Genomic DNA, 21038 nt, shown 5'->3' with positions numbered 1-21038 from the left:
TGTGTGTGTGTGTGTGTGTGTGTGTGTGTGTGTGTGTGTGTGTGTGTGGACTGTTTCTCCTGGCAAGGGCAGTGAGGGGGAGCAGGAGGGAGGATGAGGGGCTAGGGGATGGAGGGTGGCAGACTGCCTGTAAAGGATGGTGCACCCGAGCAAGTGAACACACGCACACACACACATACACATACAGTCTTTCTTTCTCACACATACATAGATTTCACTTACACTCTCATACACCCTCCTCCCCACACACACACACACACACACACAAGCACAAGCACACGCACATGCATGCACGCACACACACACACACACACACACACACACACACACACATACTCTGTTCTCTCTCTCTATTCACCTCTCATACACACACACCATCTCTTTCTCTCTTTCTGAAGGACTATCTCTATGGGGCAAAGTGAGCCGGACAGGTGGCACCACAGGCTGATCTGATAGCCCCATGAAAGAACAGCAGGGAGGTGAGGTGCTATAGTAGTAGTGAAATGGCTCCAGTTCAGTCTAGGAAACACTGGAAATTAATGACTGCTGCTTTGAGGGGGTGTGGGGGTAGGGGTTGGGGGGCTTCAACCCCCCTCAATATACTGGGAGGCATGCTCCGAGTCAACTCACAACAAGTACACGGACACAGTTATACACAACCCGAGCCACAAGCGCAGGTTTAGTTATTTGCTGTTCTGAATGATAAGATTTTAAAAATGTCCGCCATAAGGCCCCTTAATCTATTCTGAAAGCCATCCATAGCTTTTTAAAAAAGTATTATCACTCATTTTTGTCTCAGTCCTCTCTCAACTATTCTCTTGTCAAGGGGTCAATGACAAAAGGTCCTCTCAGAGCCTATGGCTTTGCCTATCTCATGGCTTATTTTCCACCTAAAATAAATGTCCCTTTTTTCATTAAAAAAAAAAAAAAATCAACTTTGACTTCAACATCTTCACGACATGTCGTAAAAGCACCACAGTGCTGTGAGTAAAAATGCAAGCTCTTTCGAGGTACATTCGAGCGAACAACTTAAAAAGAAGGACATAAAAAGCAAGACTGTCACAAGTCCAGCTGTTCAACACTTGGTTCAACGTGCAGATGAAACGATCAGCGTAGGACGTTTTCTTTTCGACCAGCGTTTTTTTTTAAAGAAGCGCCAACATTGAGTAGCTAAACAATTCACCAATAAAATTTTGGAACGATTTTAGTTTTTTTTTGCGTAAAATGTACATCCACTTATCCCACTATTTTGGTTAACCCATTGTTAGCCCTGCACTAGACCTCAAATATCCACTGTAAAGTGAGCCCTTTGCTGTCAAGACCAGATAAACTGTCCCATGTGGCATATTCATGCCACGTGACATCATCTGTCATGTTTTTTTGGATATTGTGTTTGATATCTTTTTTAAAAAGCAGTTTTGCTGGATTCTGTTACATCCAGAACCCTGTCGACCACCTCAGTGTGCGTGTTGGACGGCCTCTGGGAAGTGATTCGGTAGCTAGCCTGGTGTAAGCCTTCTGACCACCAAGCCGGTTCAGGGGTTGGTGGAATTTGGGGCAGGCGCCGTTGTTGGCCGCGTCTTCTGCGGTGTCACGGCAGTGGCGGAGGAGGATGAGGAAGAGGAGGAGGAGGATGAGGAGCTGCGGCGCGTCTCCACTCCGGTGCTGGTCATCTTCAGCTTGCGGCGCTTGGCCAGGGGAGCGTTGTCCACACTCTTCAGGAAAACGCCCTCTCGCTTGCCCAGGTTGAACGCCTGAGAGAGAGAGAGGGGGAGAGAGGGAGAGAGAGAGGGAGACAGACACACAGACAGAGAGAGAAACAGACAGAGAGAGAGAGAGAAAGAGAGAGAGAGAGAGAAAGAAGTGAGAGAGGCAGAGACACGGACACAGAGAGGGAGACAGCGAGAGAGACAGAGAGACAGAGAGACAGAGAGAGAGAGAGAGAGAGAGAGAGAGAGAGAGAGAGAGAGAGAGAATGTTTGGAATGAGAAATAAGACCCAAAGCCAGCACACTGAGCAGCACAAGAGATAGTGAAATAGTGGTACTATTCTTCTGTTTGGGATGTGGAGTAGTAGACGAATGATTATGCTCAAATGAAAAACTCTCGGGGAATTCACGGGTCGGTAGCCTCACAACAATGTGGCCTGCTCTGATGAGCCAAGCGTCTTCAGAACAGAAGCAACAACCCAGAACCACATCTTTGTTCCAACCAATGATTTTTTTAAAACACCGCTTTATTCTAGCAGCCAGGGAGGGGAGATAATTATTGAAATGGCATGTATGAGATGCAAGCATCTGATTGTAGCTTTTGAATGCGCTTTACACATAGCTGATAACACTATTCATATTATTCAACCTCAGCACTGGAGGAATGCAGAGGTAATTTCTTGGCTGCCTCCTACAAAATCAAATGGGTCGTGTTTTCCTAGATGTGGAATTTGAATCCCCAGCTCACTGCCAAATTTGGGAACTTAACTGAATGCAACCAGGCCCATTCCTGGCATACCTTCACCTGCCAAGTCTCAGGATATCATTCTCCAAATATCAGCTCATGCCAACAAGTGCATTCAAAAAATTTGAGGCAAAACCCACAATTCACGCTGTTATCAAACTGTTCTCATAATATCAACTGTATTTGTATGTGTGAACCAAAGCCCAGTCCACACATTAAGCTTGAAAGTAACATGTATCAGATTTTGGCGTCGATGTAACGACAGTAACGGTGTGGTACCTTGTAGGTGGCGTTGACGTAGGTCCTGACGGTGGGGCCGCTGGACTCCAGGACGTCGGGGGTGCAGAGGGGCGTGGAGGACACGTGGGCTGTGCCCTGCAGCCAGCCGTTCTCCTTCAGGTCACTCAGCTTCAGACGACGCTCAGGGTCCACCGTCAACAGGCCTACACACACACCAACGGACAACACGACATAGATTAGCATAACAGTAGAAGGCAGGGCACACCGCCAAAAGACCGGCACACACACCGACGGACAACATAAAGTAAATTAGCATAGGAGCAGAAGCTGGGTCCACTGTCAACAGACCTGCACACACACACCGATGGACAACACATCCTTAATTCCCCCCGGGGATCAATAAAGTTACTCTACTCGACTCTACATCGCAGATGAGAATAGGACAGAGGGAGGACGGACAGAACAAAAAGGGAGAGAGACAGAGAGAGAGAAGAGTAGAATAGAGTAGAGCACGGTAGAGTAGAGTAGGGACAGTTTCAGGCCCCAGTCGGAGTCCATCATCAACAGACCTGCAAAGACAACCACCGGCCAAGGACACCTCAGATTAGAATGGGGGAGAGGGAGGATGGACAGAGGAAATAGAGCACAGTTGTGTAGTATGCAGGGTCCACCATCAAAAGACCTGCACACACACACTAACGGTCAAGGACACCTCAGATAAGAATAGGAGAACAGGAGGATGGACAGAACAGAGAGAGAGAGAGAGAGAGAGAGAGCGAGAGAGAGAGAGCGAGAGAGAGAGAGAGAGAGAGAGAGACAGACAGACAGACAGACAGAGAGCGAGAGAGAGAGACAGAGACAGAGTCAGAGACAGAAAATGTGTCAGAAATATAATTTCCAGGAATAAAATCGAGACAGAAAAGTGAGTGATAATAGAGGAAGAGATGGAAAGAGAAAGGGACGGAGAGAGACAGACACACAGAGAAAGAATTCTGACATTATAAAGGCCTCTATTGAAGCTTCCCATGGTCCAGGCATCTCCTTCAAGATCCTAACCTCCCTCCACCCTTCCCTCCCACCATCCTTCCCGACCACAAAAAAAAAAAGAAAAAACGAATAATAAAAAGCACACACAGGCATACAGTATTATGCTGTATAGAGACAGAAAACCTGTGCGTGGTGCTGTGGTGTGAGAGACCGTTCATGTGAAAAAGGGGCCCCGTTTCACAGTTTGCTGTGTACTGTGGCTCGACTTGACAGCTCCAAAAGCCCGAGGTAATGCCGGGACGACTTGCAAAAGGACCAAGACTCCTCAGCTTTATTTTTTTCCCTCCGACTCTCAAGCTCTTGACAATCTCTAAGTGAAAACCTGTGTACGATCAGGTTGGCCGTGCCTGCCTGCGAGTGGGGGGACTGGAGCTGTCAGCTACACTTTAGCTCGACGTGCGAGTTAAAGTGCAACTCACAACGAATTTGTATAAGAGAAGAGGGAGAAGTGCAGAGAGCAGCACAGCGCACCACGAGACGACACTGACAGCGTGCGTCTGAAAGGGGGGGGAAGTGTATGATTTGAGGAAACGAGAGTTACAAGGGGGCCGGAAGACATTGCACAATGCATTACGCTGTGTCAGAGTGAGTGTGTGGGGTAGTGCTAGTGTGCGTGTGTGTGTTGTAGCGTGCGTGTGTGTCTGAAAGTGTGAGTGTGCGTTGCAGTGTGTGTGTGTGTGCGTGTGCGTGCGTGTGCGTGTGCGTCTCCTCTGTGTGTGCCAATAACTCTGAGCCAGCTTCGCATTCATTTATCAGGAGAGAATGACAAATTGGGTCACACGCAGCCCCCTAAAAATCGAGTGAATGAGGAAGTAAACTCCTCCGTGGCCTCGCGGGCCAAGAGCCTGGAGACGTGCCGGCAGCCAGACACACACGCACGCACGCACGCACGCACGCACGCACGCACGCACGCACGCACATATACTCACACAAACACATACTCACACAAATACTCAACACAACACACACACACTCACACATGCACAGAAGACGAAAAATACACGCGAGCACGCACATACACACACACACGGACAAACACACACACATGCACGTCCGTGCACATAAACACGCACACGCGCACACACAACAGGATTCAACACAATACACACACCAGCGGCCACACACGCACACACACATACAGGGAGTCAAGGGAAAGCAAGGTGGCGGTCTCACCATCACTTATTATGAGATCAACCGCAGAGAGACGCAATGAGACTGAAAAAGTGGCCGGCCCAGGGTGGGTCATGGCAAAGTCAGGGCTTCGTCTCTTTGCAGGGGCCAAACTGCCTGGTCAGAGTGTCACAGCCCATATTAAGGAGGGGAGAGAAAAATGGGGGCCCTGACTGGGTTTTTTATTTTCCACCAAAATAATATAAAAAAATGTCTCTCTCTGAAACACTCTGTGAGTTTGTGATGCCTGACCTCTGGTGTCGCTGACCCTCCTTTTTGACTCCTAGAGTGAGTGGAAAGTTTAAAAAGACCCCGTTGTTGCCCTTCTCTCTCTTCCTGAAAGCATCGCTTAATAACGATGAGAGGGGATATAATTAAGACCTCGCCTTTCAGCACATGGCCACGCCGTGATGGATAGGGCGCGCGGTGACCTGCGGTTCGCCTGTGATGAATCTTTGATGATGACACATGTGGATAAGCCAGACACGGTTGAGGGAACGTTATTATAGCGTTGCATGCAATCTTAAAGGTACAGGATGCAGCATTTTTTGTGTCATTTTGAAATGCATACCATACAAAGGTTCAACTATACATACCAAAAGAGTGGGGATAAAAAATAATGTCCTAACGAACGTACAGCAAGGCTTGACATTGGCACCTGGAAACCAGCCAAACTTGGCTGTGGCCAGTAATAATTTCAGGCTCAATACCGATTTCGGTAGGGATCTTTTACTGTACTTGGGTATGATAATCTACAATAGGGTACAGTATTTTGTTGCTTGCCCATTGTATATTATACAAGTTTAAGACATACAGTAGCATACGGTGTACAGTACATGCGTATAGCATTGCCGAGCTCTCCTTCAGAATTAGCCTGCTACTGACTAGCGTCGTTTTGGACAGTCTTGCCAGATTCTACCACTTAATTCCTTCACAACAAAAATCTGATGGTAGGCAGTGCATCTTTCCTTCTTATACCTTATTATGATAGGATAGTGAAGATGTGACAGGACGAAATGGGTACAGAGTATGGGGATTGGGTATGGTTGGGATATGCTCTAGGCCGTATTCGAACCCTGGTCGATATGGTACAGGTGCTCTGCTACAGTGTGCCACAGCAACCCTGCAAATCATCCTTTTCTCACATGGACGCTTCAAAATGGTCCAAAAACCTCTATAGTGCCGTTAAGCTCTCTAAACGGGCCCACTCACCTCTCACAAGCTCTTTGGCCTCCTCGGACACGCCCCTCCAGGCCTCGCCGTCCAATGAGAAGTCTCCCTCTTTGATCTTCTTCATGATGTCACTGGCGTGCGATGAGGTCATGCCCTTCTTCTCCGTCTGGAAGGGGACCTGACCTGACAGCATAGTGTACTGGGAGACACACACACACACACACACACACACACACACACACACACACACACACACACACACACACACACACACACACACACACACACACACACACACACACACACACACACACACACACACACACACACACACACACACACACACACACACACAGACACACAGATAAACAAATAAACTCAGAGGATTCTTGTTACTTCATAATGAATGTGACAATGTTTCTTTTTTACATTTTAATGACTTGTGCTAAATCACACTCTTGTGATTATTGTATTATGTATTAGATTACGGTAACCTATTCCCTGATCAACTAAATTAGTTACTGGACTTAATAGTTAATTGCACATCTCTATTCCCTCTCATCTTTCTCCGTCTCTGCTAATGTGTAGCAGTGTAAATCCAATGTGATTTGGGACACAGACTCAATGTCAGCTATGTGTGCATGTGTGTGTCTGAGTGTCTTTTTCTCTATGTATGTGTCTGTCAGAAAGAGTGAGGGAGCATGTGAGCGAGAGAAAGCAAGAGACAGTGTGTGCTGTACCAATATGGTGTGTGTGTGTGTGTGTGTGTGTGTGTGTGTGTGTGTGTGTGTGTGTGTGTGTGTGTGTGTGTGTGTGTGTGTGTGTGTGTGTGTGTGTGTGTGTGTGTGTGTGTGTGTGTGGCTCAGTGCATGGGTGCAGGAAAGGTGTGTACCCGTGAACCAGCATGGCTCTGAGACTCTGTAAGTCGCATGCCTGGTTGCATCTGGTATGTGTATGTGTGTGTGTGTGTGTGTGTGTGTGTGTGTGTGCCACACTGCAACAAGGTGTGTGTGTCCTTACGTGTGTACAGTATGAATACCAGTATGGCTCTGAGGATCCAAAGGTCCCAGACCTGCTAGTATCGGGTGTGTGTGTGTGTGTGTGTGTGTGTGCATGCGCGTGCCACAGTATGGCGGTGTGTGTACCAGTATGACTCCGAGGCTCCAGAGGTCGCAGGCCTGGTCATATCGGTGTGTGCGTGTGTTTGTCTGTGTGTGTGTGTGTGAGTGTGTTCTACAGTATGGTGGTGTGTGTATCGTTATGCGTGCATGTATACCAGTATGACTCCGAGGCTCCAGAGGTCGCAGGCCTGGTTGTATCTGGCGTGTGTGTGTGTGTGTGTGTGCCACAGTATGGTGGTGTGTGTATCTCTATGCGTGTACAGTATGTGTACCAGTATGACTCCGAGGCTCCACAGGTCGTAGGCCTGGTCATATCGGTGTCTGCGTGTGTTTGTCTGTGTCTGTGTGTGTGTGTGTGTGTGTGTGTGTGTGAGTGTGTTTGTCTGTGTCTGTGTGTGTGTGTGTGTGTGTGTGTGTGTGAGTGTGTTCTAGTATGGTGGTGTGTGTATCGTTATGCGTGCATGTATACCAGTATGACTCCGAGGCTCCAGAGGTCGCAGGCCTGGTTGTATCTGGTGTGTGTGTGAGTGTGTGCCACAGTATGGTGGTGTGTGTATCGTTATGCGTGTACAGTATGTGTACCAATATGACTCCGAGGCTCCAGAGGTCGCAGGCCTGGTTGTATCTGGCGTGTGTGTGTGTGTGTGTGTGTGAGTGTGTGCCACAGTATGGTGGTGTGTGTATCTCTATGCGTGTACAGTATGTGTACCAGTATGACTCCGAGGCTCCAGAGGTCGCAGGCCTGGTCGTATCCGGTGGAGTGGAAGAGCTCTGGGGCGGCGTACTGCAGGGTGAAGCAGGGAGTCTGGAGGGGGGCGCTGCCCGCCGGGAACAGACGCGCAAAGCCAAAGTCAATCACCTTCAGCACCGCGTCCTCACCCTCGTCCGCAAACAGCACGTTCTACATGCACAGGTACACAATCACACACACACACACAAAATCACACGCACACACACATGCACACACACATTTAACAGGAGTTAATTGTGCAAAAATGTGAACTTTAATCAGCCACTGAGAAATATGATGCAGTTCAGCAGCCGGTCAATAGTATTACCATTATTTTATGGTGTGTGTGTGTGTGTGTGTGTGTGTGTGTGTGTGTGTGTGTGTGTGTGTGTGTGTGTGTGTGTGTGTGTGTGTGTGTGTGTGTGTGTGTGTGTGTGTTGCAGTAGCAATAGTAGTAGTTGTATTAATTAGTAAACACGAATATGACAAAATGATGTCTAAATACGGCAGGCATTTTGATCATTTTACCAGCATTTGGTTGGTGGACACACAAGATGAGGGCACACACAGGCATATAGACATGTATTTACAAAGTAATCCCACTTCTGAACAGCCCGGTTCTGGGACGATAATAACACAGAGGCTTTTCACACCAACACACTAAAAAACTATGAGCACAGGGTCAACGGTCACACTGTGGTGGTGGACATACTGTACACGGCAAGCTCACCATTCATCCACTCAAAGTCAGCTTTCATTTGAACTCTGTCCTTAGCAGCGTGAGAATATTTTGCTGTAACATCAACAGTTAAAAAGAAAGCGTCAAAAGAAGCAAAATAGCCGCGTTACATAAAGTCAGGCAGTCGTGAGCCAGCATCCATGCAGTCAACCTTTGCCCTTCGCAGCTTTCTGAGCACGCCAGTTATGACCCAGGCAACACAGTGGATGCCTATGCCCTCACCTTCACCCCCTCCACTCGTCTGCTGCTTGCTGTGCCGTGTGATCCAGCCCTGACCTTGCCTGCTGAACCAGACTCTTACAGTTAGCTTAAAAGAAGCCCTACAACACCCTATAGACATAAGCTGACTTCCAACTGGGCATAGACATACAGGCTACACACCCCCTGTTCAAATGCCAGGTTTTTGTGATGTAAAAAAATGACAGAGAGAGAGAAAAGATCACATGAGTGATGTTATACGAGCCAAAGGTGCTGCAACAAAGTAATAGTTTAAAAGATATGCATATTTATGCGACACTTTTCATCAAGTTTTTTATTTTCAATGTTTTCCCATTAAAGCTTTGAGATTGTTTTTCAATTGCATTGTACAGGTTAATAGTTTAGATTTAAGGTGGGAAAATGTGTAAAATTATTCTCTTTCTGTCACTTTTTTTTACATCACAAAAACCTTATTTGAATTTCCCAAATCACCACTGGAGTATACTGTGCATGTGCCCATTTAACTTTTGATGCTGCTTGCATTCTGCCCTCCAACAAAACCAATCGCGGATTAGTAGTAACCCAAAACGTTTGGTTGAGCCAAAATGTAGGACTCAAGGGTACAATTGTAACTTGTACATGAAATTTATGCAAAATTATACCACTGAGCGGAGGCACTGTTAGACCTAATCAGCTTTTTCAGTTCCTTTGGTTCCATTCTGCCGACTCCTTCCTTTCCTCACATCCACAGGACCACTTACCCCCTCTGGAGTCTAGCGGTTTTCAACTGCAGTTCCCTGATTAATACTTCATGTAATCTTTGCATTAACAAAATGTAACCACAATGCAAATAATTCATTCGCTTATGCATTTTAAAACACCCAATAACCAGCAAAAAAGACGTACACAATTTATGCCGACAAGACATCGCTTTGCGAAGTTGGTCTGACAGCGGTAACCCCATAGCATTAAACTTTAATGTGTCGCAAACAAACTCCTCAAAAATAAACTTGCACATGTTTTGCTTTGCTGTCAGAGCATTTCAGAGCTGTGCAGTATGTCCTCTATGACCAGGCAGACAATGTCTTTCACACATGCAGATAAGATCAAGAAGGGGGTCTCTAAGTGGGGTACAACAAGCCTTGATAGGCAAGACAGATCCAGATCTTCCTCCTCCTTCTCATCATTATCATCATCATCATCATCATCTCAGTAGTTTACCATATTAAACAGGTGCTGTATGAAGTCTGATATACATAAACCATGCAGATACTTCTCTTCTCACCATCATCACATCAATAGTTTACTGAGTAAATCAGGTGTGGATAGTGTCTGGACAGCGTCTTTATTCTTTCCTCCCTCTTCTTTCCTTCCTGCCTAAGAGCACAGTTTACCAGAGGAAATCTGGAAAGACTAGTCCCAAGAACACCTGCTACACACAAGACCGTATCCATCCTCCCTTCATCTTCCCCACCACCACCACAGTTTACCCAGAGAGAATCTGGATAGGCTGCAAAAAACACTTGCTATAAACCATCTCCATTCTCCTCCTACTTCTCAGCACCACCACCATGACATCAGTGTTCCTGCCTAAGAGCACAGCTTACTCAGAGGAGATCTGGATAGGCTACCAAGAACCCTTGATACTCAAAACCCATCTCCATCCTCCTCTTAGACCTCCTCCTCCTCCTCCTCATCTTCACTAGCACAATCACCACCATGATCATTTCTCCTTGCCAAAGACCACTGTATACCCACAGAGAATTTGGATAGGCTACCAACAACACTTGCTATGAACCACCTCCATTCTCATCTAACTCCTCCTCCTCTTTCTTTTCCTCTTCCCCAACACCACAGCGACTATCACCACCAGCACCACCCCTCATGATATCAGTTCTCCCTGCCTAAGAGCACAGTTTACCCAGGGAAAAAGAGATGAAGAGTGAGTTGAAGCAAAAAAAAAAACAAGCAGGCAGGCAGGCAGACAGGCGGCATTGCCACCGCAACAGTCACAGACGCCGAGTGTCGAGTGCCTGAGCGACCCAAATTAATAATGGACGACAGCACGGCCTCCGAGGCACCGGGGGAGCTAACATGACAAACACGCCACCGGCACACTGGCCCCATGCAGCTCCCAGCACACAGTACAGGCGGCTCTGGAGATGAAAGCAGGCACCGAATAAAAGACACTGTCCCAGAAAACAAGCACGCGCACACGCAAACAAGACACACACAGAGGCCCTGGAACCAACGGACTGGAGACCGACAGTAGGCAGAGTTTGTTAAGAGCCAGAATTTATGATTATTTGGCAACGCGGAGCGAGTGTGTGTTGCGTTGTGAAGCACACAAGAGCACACACACACACACACACACACAGACATGGACACACACACACACACAGACATGGACAGACGCGCTTTTAGTGGTCATTTAGGAGTCTAAAAGAGGTCATTCATGCAAGTCATTAAAAAAACAAGGCATTACTTTTGGTGTTTTTTATTCTTGTCTTTTTTACTGAGCTAAATCGCTTCCTGTGGTGCCTTCAAGCTAGGTGGCGTATCCCGCTAACAAGCACAGCAGGCGGGTGATGGCGAGAGGCAAAACTTTCCTCACAGTTGGTTAGGGAGGGGAGAGTGGAGCAGAGCGGAGCTATCTCCCTAACCTGCTGCCAGCTTTTTGGAGGCTGGCATCATGCCGCCCTCTCATTCCATCTCCATCTCTTCCACTGGCACTGCCAAGCCCCGACTACTAGACCCCCACCACATACACACACACACACACACACACACACACACACACCCACACACACACACACACAACCTCACATTCCATCCCCTCCACTGCCAAGACCTCGAACCAGACCCCACCACCACCACCATCCACCACCCGCCATCTCTATTTTTGACCACTTCTCGCTCGCCATGCACATTGTCGACCTGCCACTGACAAAGCACGAAGTAGCCCTCGGATGCCCACACACGCCCACACCACGATTCAACTGTCTGCCTGTCAAGACCTAGCTGCATCTTGGCTGTGTGTGTGTGTGTGTGTGTGTGTGTGTGTGTGTGTGTGTGTGTGTGTGTGTGTGTGCGTGTGCGTGCGCGTGCGTGTGCGCGTGTATCTCCACCATCCTGCACCTGTCTCGATGATCTTGTTGATAACACTTCCTAGAACTAGCAACAGTGACGTTTCTGTCATTTTCTCGGATTTGACACAGAAATGGGTCACACTGCTCAAGTTGCGCAGGTGGTGTGAGAGAAGAGTGTCACTTCAAGTGGAACCTGATTAAGTGTGAGGTTCCCTGCTTAGGAGTAAGCACTCACCAATGACGGTCTGCATTTACTTAAGTGTACGGCATCACTAGTAGAGCAAGAGACAAATCACAGCTACGTGTATTATAAGAGACACAAGCAGCATTGAGACATCTGATTAACAAATTAACAGTCCTTCAGTTAAAACCAAGCTGCTGTTTAAGAAAGACTTGCTGTAAGCACTTGTCAATGCCAGTCTGCATTCAGTTAAGTACTCTACTTTACCAGTACAGCAAGAAGTCGATCAAGTCCATTACCAGAGACACAGACAGTATTAGATATCTGACTGGACTTAGCAAATCAACAAAACACAGTCCTTCAGTTAAAACTAAGCTGCTGTTTGAAAACTTCTCACCATCGTCTTTACATCTCCAAAGAATAACTGACAATATAGGGCTTATTAACAGTCTTGCAACAGCCACTTCAATTTCCCAGCCAGGGATCAATAAAGGCCATCCATCCATCCACTCATCCATCTCCCCATCACAAGAGTACAATAACGCTCTCCAATCATTTCTCTTGCACTGCTTGAGAGCATTCAATTGCCTATCTGCCCGTGTCTAACATCAGACTTTTATTCTTTTGTACTCACTCAAAGGTAGTTTGTTACCCCCTATAGTGTACTTTTTTTTTCTAAATCTTGTGCTTGCAAGCATTATTCCATCATCCTGCTCCAGACTTTAAAGCAATAAGAATGCCTGACCTGGCAGACAGGGTGTTGTGTGAACACTTTTTAAAACCCCCATTGGAAATGTACAAGGAAATGTTATTCTCATTGAAAAAAACACACACAACTGTGCCAATCTTTCTCATTTCTATTTTAATTCCAAATTTTTAAAAAATCTAGATCCTGCACCCATCCCTGATAGGCAGGCACCGGATATGTGCGCTATCACGTTGCATGTTATTTAAAACCCCCGTCACCGCAGGTTCAGGACATCATGTGCACTCAGTGATGGCTGTGTTCAGTGGCTTTGGTAGCACAATGAGATATTTCTGGGCTTTATTTGGCAACACTTTATTGCACAGTTCCTATTTCGAGTTGGCAAGTACAGTATCACAACAAGTAATGCTGTTCTTGCACTGTACATACTGAACCTTAAGTTATGCTATAAATACATCATGTCACACATTTTACATTGTCCCAAATGGTGTGACATGGACCTGAAAGTTGAGCGTAATCTCACATTTGTAACTGTATAACAGGTTTACTGCATCAAATGCAGAGGTGGAAATTTTGAGTTCAGAGAATTAAAATCCTGCCGTGTTTTCCCCCCAGGAAAGGTGACCTTCTCAAATTATCTGATCCAGAGCTCATTACATTAAAAATGTGGTAGTGATGGATCTTACTTTTTGAACTGAACATTCTGAACTTTTTGCTAGACAGGTCTGATCATGGATAATGAAGTCAATACTTATTTGGTTCAAGCAGAAAATGAAGATCGTAACATCAGGACTCCCATCAATTTCATTTTACACACTTTTGATGTCTTGGGCTTGCAAACTTCACACACACACTTTATCGTCTACGTTTTAATCCAGCAGCCAGAATGGTTAAGTTACATTGCATTACATTACATTACACTTATCTGACACTTTTACCCAAAGCCACTTCCAGTTATTACAGTATTAGTTACAGTCCAATGGAGCGATGTGGCACTTGGTGCCTTGTTTAATGGCCCTTCAGCCATTGGATGATATAGGACTCAAACCTGCTACCTTTCTATTACAGGGCCACAATTATGCCCTCCCCTCCAGAAATACACATGTTTAGCTGCAAACCTCACTGCACTGTGACCATACTAGTGAATATAGGTTTATTATTAAGAACATATTCGTGAAACTATTAAATTTGGCAATAGGCTGCAGTTTCAATGGGCCTCCATCCTACACAGTGCACCTTTAAGTGAATACATAATATGCAGTAATGATCAGTAGAGAGCGTGCGTTACCTCTGGCTTGAGGTCTCGGTGCACCACCCCGGCCTCGTGCATGAAGCTGACGGCTGACACCAGGTGGCTCATCAGCTTGCTGGCCTCCCACTCTGCAAACAGCTTCTTCCTCTTGATGCGATCCAGCAGCTCCCCGCCACGCAGCAGCTCCATCACCAGGTACGTGTGGTACTGGCAAACAAAGAGTTAACTAACGTCAGAGCTCCACCAATAAGAGAGAGAGAGAACAGACAGTGTGTCCCAGAACCTCCATCAACAGGTGCGTGTGTGGTATTGGTAGGCAAAGGGTTAACTTGTTTGAGACTAAACTAATAAAGATAACGCTTAAGTTGGAAAAGTAAACTAATATAAGAGCTCGACCATATTACACAGAGAATATGTACACATACATGCACACAACATATTCTTGGCAGTTGGCTGAACTTCACTAGTCAAGTTGTTGGTGGGGGGGGGGGGGGGGGGTGACCGTGTGATACAAGGAGGGAAAGGGTAAGTAGAGTGAAGTAGAGTAGAGCTATTTTATTGATACTGAAGGAAATTAAGATGGCCAGTGGGGAGGCATGGCACACATTTACATAAATTAGCATATCATGAAGGCTCCACGAATTACAGAGAGGGAAGATGTAAAATATGTATGTGTGGATATGACTTGAATGATGGTGGCAATAATCAAGATTAGGGCAGGATAATTAAGAAGATAACTGTGTGTGTGCGCATGTGTGTGTGTGTGTGCACGCAGAAGCGTGTGTGTGTGTGTTCGAGTGCGCGTGTCCCTTTCCTGTTCAATACCTCAATTCAATATACAGTTAAAATTCAGGAACTGAATCAAAATTTTAGGTCTCATCCCAATTAGGGATGGCAAAAATGTGTAAAAATCTTAACCGGCTACTGAGCCTCATTAACCTGTAGTTAACCAGTTAACCGGTAATCTTAACTGATACAACGTTTGCGTGCCTGATATGCACAGCATTGAAATGTTTTTTATTTTATTTTTCATATAAGCCTTTTTTTTACCAGCGCAGACAATACCTGTCTTGTCCAGCGGCGTACAAATAGTCACTATAGCAACCGGTAAACTGTTGGCTCTGTGCTGTGGTTGCGCTTAATAAATTCTGCCATGGGACGACTCATGCTGACATTTATCGTTTTTAGTTTTTAGATAATGAGTGATCATATCGCCCTTTATAATACAACACCCATAACACGTGTGTGCGTGGTGTGATAACAGACGGGGAGGGGTGGGGCGGTTAACCGGTGGCATATATATACTATATATGGCTAATCCAACTTCAATATATAATTTAATTCACATGACGACTTGCCAAGTGAGTAATGAGTATAACTGTTATCGTTTAGATTAGGACTCTTTAGCTTCTGCTATTCACCATGGCGTGAAAGCACGGTGTTGTCGCGGCTACTTAACCGGTTAACATTGATCCGGTCAACTACTGTTTAAACGGCTACTGGTTAACATCCCTAATCCCAATTCAACTCTAAATTTTGCACAGTACTGCTAGACAGGTGTGTGTGTGTGAGTGTGTGTGTCTGTGTGTGTATTCGATGCATGTACCTGGTCGGTGTAGACTTCGTGCAGTTTGACGATGTTTGGATGAGACTCGCACTGTCTCAGAGCTGCTATCTCTTTCTGTGACATGGATTCCATCCTGCAACACACACACACACACACACACACACACACACACACACACACACACACACACACACACACACACACACACACACACACACACACACACACACACACACACACACACACACACACACACACACACACACACACACACACACATGCATAAGAGGTTACCGCCTCAACAGCACTAGCATCTTCGCCCAAACGCCACCCATACCATACTCCAACGGTGGCTTCAGACCACACACCTAACCAACCAAACTCCTTCTCACAGCACACTCCCTCTTACACTAGCACATCCCACCACATGCAAACGCAAACCACACACCACCAAACCCACACTTACTCATACCGTAGTCACATCTACACTACTGAGGTTAACCACTTCAAAAACTCCCTCCAGCAGAGTAGGAAGCAGAGCCCTAATAAACTGTCTGTTTTCATTTAGTGTATGTGTGTGTTACCTGTGCCTTTGTGATTTTGATGGCATACTCCTGGCCAGGGCTTTGAACTGGTTCAAGGAACGAAAACGAAAACCGGGAACTTTTTGTATTTTACAGGGAACAGAAACGAAACTGGAAGCGTTACTATTTTTTATGTTCTGGAACTTATTTAAAAATAATGGTAACCGGTTAATACCGGTTAATACCGTTCCTCAAACTAAAAAAAAATAGTAATGATTTTCCTGTGCACGTTACCATGACGGCTAAGGTTCACGTCCTGTGTAACATCAGACATTCGCTGAGAGAGGGATTACAAAGTCTCCACTCCACATCTTAAATAAGAGAAACCACTATCATACAAAAGGGGCGAGTTTACATTGCATCACTGTTAGACATTGCAGAGAAGGGCGTTTAAAGCGCACCGAGAATTTTCTTCCTGACAGGAACGAAATGAACCGTTCCAGGAACAGTATTATTTTGTTCTAACCGGTTCGGGAACGTCAATTTGTTGGTGGAACTCGTAACCGGAAACGTTATAATTCCGTTTCTGTTCGGAACGAACCGTTTGGAAAAAAATAACGGTTCAAAGCCCTGCTCCTGGCTGCTCTGCTTGTGTGTGTGTGTTGCCTGTGTGTGTGTGTGTGTGTGTGTGTGTGTGTGTGTGTGTGTGTGTGTGTGTGTGTGTGTGTGTGTGTGTGTGTCTGTGTTGCCTGTGTATGTATGTGTAGATGTGTGTGTGTGTGTGTGTGTGTGTGTGTGTGTGTGTGTGTGTGTGTGTGTGTGTGTGTGTGTGTTGCCTCCACCTGCGGCTGATGATCTTGACGGCGTACTCCTGTCCGCTCTGCTTGTGTCGGCACCTCCTGCAGACGGAGAAGCTGCCCGCCCCCAGAGGAGGCCCCTGCAGACACAGCTCATAGTGCTGGAAGAACTGAGAGTCCTGAGAGCAGGTGGGACACACACACACACACACACACACACACACACACACACACACACACACACACACACACACACACACACACACACACACACACACACACACACACACACACGCAAGAACACACATACAAGAGAGAGAGTTGCAGGGAGAGGTGAGAAGATCGGGAGGGCAAGAAACAAAAAGGAAGGGCAAGACGTAGAAAGTGAGAGAAAGAAAGGAAGAGGAAGAAAGATTACATTGAGTGAACAAGAGAGAGAGAAAGAGAAAGAGAGAAAGAGAGAGAGACAGAGAGAGAGAGAGAGAGAGAGAGAGAGAGAGAGAGAGAGAGAGAGAGGTACAAAGGTGGAGAGAGAGAGAGAGAGAGAGGTACAAAGGTGGAGAGAGAGAAAAGTATGGGGAAAGCAAAAACTTCAGCAGAGGATTTATGGTGTAGTGTCCCTAATGGACCTGAAGATGCGGCAGCTCTGTGTGTGTGTGTGTGTGTGTGTGTGTGAATGTGTGTGTGTGAATGTGTGTGTGTGTGTGTGTGTGTGTGTGTGTGTGTGTGTGTGTGTGTGGTACATAAATAAAGCAGCACATACATATGCAAATGTGCTTTAAGGCATGGCTAATATGGCGGCATTACTGTGAAAATGTTTTCAGAGAGCTATACAAACAGCTGGCCACTTAGGATATGACTCTGGCGGCTTTTTCAAAGCAGTGAATACTAATCATCCATTTCTAAAAAAAACGGCATATGAAAAAGAAGTACATGCAACTCACAAAATGATTTATAAACATAGCTCCACATGTCTTCGCCCTCGTGGATCTTATATAGCTAATTTACAGAAATGGGCCACTTTAATGTTATGCACTGTATGAAACGTGTACAGCCAGCCATGTATGAATCATCATGTGAGTTTCGGCTGATTTCTTTTTCACATGGGATGCGGTCCATTCCAATGGGCCTGGATTGTTAATGAATTGCAATTGGAAAGCTTTTTTCTCTCACCATTTCTATCTACTTATCTCCCTTCCCCATCAGATCCAAATAAAACCTGAAAATTAAATGGAAAGCTGAATAATGTGGCCCCAGCTGGGACTCAAATGGCTAGGGCACTGACTTCCGGCCCGAGGTCATTTCCTGATCCTCCCGTGTCTCGCTCTCTCCCATTATTTTCTTATCTCCTCTCAAACTGTCCTGCACATTAAAAGGCAATAAAAGCCCAAAAACGAAATTGAAAGAAAAAAAAATGAATAATGTAATATCATTTTTTATTTTATGAAATAAACACAATTTAAAAAGTCTTCATGGCGCTGCACTGCACCCCACCTCATCTCTCTCTCCCACACTCTGTCTCCTTCTCGGTCATTACCATGTCATTTCGCTCACTATGTCCATCTCCTTTCACCATCATGGCCCAAATTAGCCTAAAAACAACCTAAAATTGTAATTTGTGTTTTCGTGTGCAGGATTGGGCTCTGACAGAGTTGAATCTGTGGGGTGTTGTCGTAGGTGTCTCTGGGTTGTGGGTTAATCTGATGTTGAAATATTAATGCCCTTATACCTGTAGATATACTGTATACTTCCTTTGTTTATGCTATGATTCTGATGCAATACTGCCTACGATTAACAAAAAAGAAGTAAAAAAAGTGATTACTGGATGAAAAAAAGTCTAAAATATAAAAGATATTGTCACTACTGTCATTTCGCTTGCAATCTCCATTCATCATCAGGCTCCGAATCAGTCCAAAAAAAAAGTGATTATTTCACATAATACATAAAATAACAGTCAACCGTGAGGCAAATCAGCCTAAAAACAACTTATTATAATTTTATGGAATAAATAAGACTCTACCTTGAGCATGGCGCTGCGATGCATGGTGGCTGAGCCTGGCCGGTCCACCTTCACCTGGTTCTCCAAGAAGTCCCCCATCACCACATTCTTATTAAACAGGATGGAGGGAGCGATGAACGAGTAGCCCTGGGGAAGAGGAAGAGGAAGAGGAAGAGGAAGCAGCAGAAATAAGCACAATATGGTGAGTGCTATTCTGTGTGTGTGTGTGTGTGTGTGTGTGTGTGTGTGTGTGTGTGTGTGTGTGTGTGTGTGTGTGTGTGTGTGTGTGTGTGTGTGTGTGTGTGTGTGTGTGTGTACTGGGGGATTTCACACCACACCAGGCTAGCAGGTGTTTAAACTTTTTTTTAAAGCAGGAAGGACAACTTAACCTCATGCATCAAAGATTTGCACAGAGAGAGCTCTGATCAATCTTTACTGTACGGCTTAATAACGGAATTCCCTATAGGGGGGTACCGGGGAAGAGAGGGAGAGAGAGAGATGGTGGAGAGAGAAAGAGAAAGAAAGAGAGAGACATGAAAAAATAAAGAAAGGAAAAAGTGAAGAGAGAAAAAGTTAAAAAGATTAGGGGGAAAAGAAAGAGAAAGAGAGAGAGAGAGAGAGAGAGAGAGAGAGAGAGAGAGAGAGAGAGAGAGAGAGAGAGAGAGATCATGATGGAGGGAAAATTGTCCGATGCATATTTAAGGTGTAAAGATAATGAAGTGCTGTGTGACCCAGTTCTGGTTCCTCCCTGCAGGTGTGTAGTTCATAGCACAGGACCTCGGGGAGCACAGGAGGAGAGGAAAGAGGAAGAAGAGAGAAAGAGAGAAAGAGAGGATGAGAGGGAGAGGACCTAGGGGAGGACAGGAGGAGAGGAAGAGAGAAGAAAGAAATAGAGGAAGAGGGGGAGAGGACCTAGGGGAGCGCAGGATAGGGGCTGGAGGAGGAGAGGAAGCGAGAAGGAAAGAGAGGAAGAGAAAGACAGGGGGTGGAGGCAGGAGTGAGGTGGAGCAATGCAGGTGTGCAGTTCATACGGTAGCATAGGACCTAGGGGAGCACAGGAGGAGAGGACTCGATGCAGGAGAGGAAAGGAGGAAAGAAGAAAAGAGGAAGAGAGGGAGGGAGGACCTAGGGGAGCATAGGAGGATAGGGGCTGGTGAAGAGGGGGAGGAGGAGCGGCAAGAGGAGAGAGGGAAATGGAGAGAGAGAGGAAGAGGAGCTGTACATAGGGGGGCTGAGAGGGGGATAGGGTTGATGGAGGAGAGCGAGAGCGAGAGAGCGAGAGAGAGAGAGAGAGAGAGAGAGAGAGAGAGAGAGAGCGAGAGAGAGAGAGAGAGAGAGAGAGAGAGAGAGAGGAGGTGGCAATAGCATGTTGTGGGAGTCCGGAGGGGGTTAAAGCAAAGCTGGTGGAGAGGGAGTAAGGGGTGAGTGGGAAGGAGAGAGTGGGAAGGGAGCATAGAGGAGAGGGGGATGAGGAGAGGGGGATGAGGAGTGAAAAGGACGTGGTGTAGTTGGGGTAAAGGACTCAGGGGTGGCGGAGGAGGAGACAAGAGAGGAAGAGGGGGGTGGAGAAGAGGAGTGATAGGGGATGAGGAAGAAGAGAGAGGGACAGGGGAGATCATGGGGGTGGTGGAGGGAGTAGGGGGTGATGGAAGGCAGGAGAGGAAAAATATGGGATGGAGGAGAGTCGGGGGTGGGGCGGTGGAGTTAGATTGGAGATGCAGAGAGGAGATGGGGAGAGAGAGAGAGAGAGAGAGAGAGAGAGAGAGAGAGAGAGAGAGCCAGAGAGAGAGAGAGAGAGAGAGAGAGAGAGAGAGAGACAGACAGACAGACAGACAGACAGACAGACAGACAGACAGACAGACAGACAGAGAGAGAGAGAGAGAGAGAGAGAGAGAGAGAGAGAGAGAGAGAGAGAGAGAGAGAGAGAGAGAGAGAGAGAGAGAGAGACAGAGACAGAGACAGAGACAGAGAGGGTGGGGCTCAGTGCTGAGAGGTGGTACTGGCTGGGGAGTATACAGGCTCCATGCCGGTGGAGGAGAAGAGGTGAGTGAG

The 21038-nt window shown here is 46.4% G+C and overlaps 1 protein-coding gene across 1 annotated transcript in view; it reads right to left on the bottom strand.

The window, feature by feature from the left end:
• Positions 1-315: 315 nt before the first annotated feature.
• The window catches only part of rps6ka4 (ribosomal protein S6 kinase, polypeptide 4), a 34321-nt gene continuing 13598 nt past the window's right edge, over positions 316-21038 (bottom strand). Inside the window, exons 11-18 of the mRNA XM_063203460.1 lie at positions 19008-19133; positions 17033-17166; positions 15706-15799; positions 14136-14306; positions 7914-8105; positions 6123-6282; positions 2733-2896; positions 316-1754 (exon numbers count right to left, since the gene is read on the bottom strand). Coding sequence (XP_063059530.1) covers positions 1536-1754; positions 2733-2896; positions 6123-6282; positions 7914-8105; positions 14136-14306; positions 15706-15799; positions 17033-17166; positions 19008-19133 — 1260 coding nt within the window. The 3' untranslated portion in view covers positions 316-1535. The remainder of the gene's footprint in view (positions 1755-2732; positions 2897-6122; positions 6283-7913; positions 8106-14135; positions 14307-15705; positions 15800-17032; positions 17167-19007; positions 19134-21038) is intronic.

The sequence above is a fragment of the Engraulis encrasicolus genome, chromosome 7 (assembly GCF_034702125.1).
Source record: "Engraulis encrasicolus isolate BLACKSEA-1 chromosome 7, IST_EnEncr_1.0, whole genome shotgun sequence".
In the NCBI taxonomy this organism is placed as follows: Eukaryota; Metazoa; Chordata; class Actinopteri; order Clupeiformes; family Engraulidae; genus Engraulis; species Engraulis encrasicolus.
Note: the sequence above shows the minus strand (reverse complement) of the source record. Positions and strands in the feature narration are given on the sequence as shown.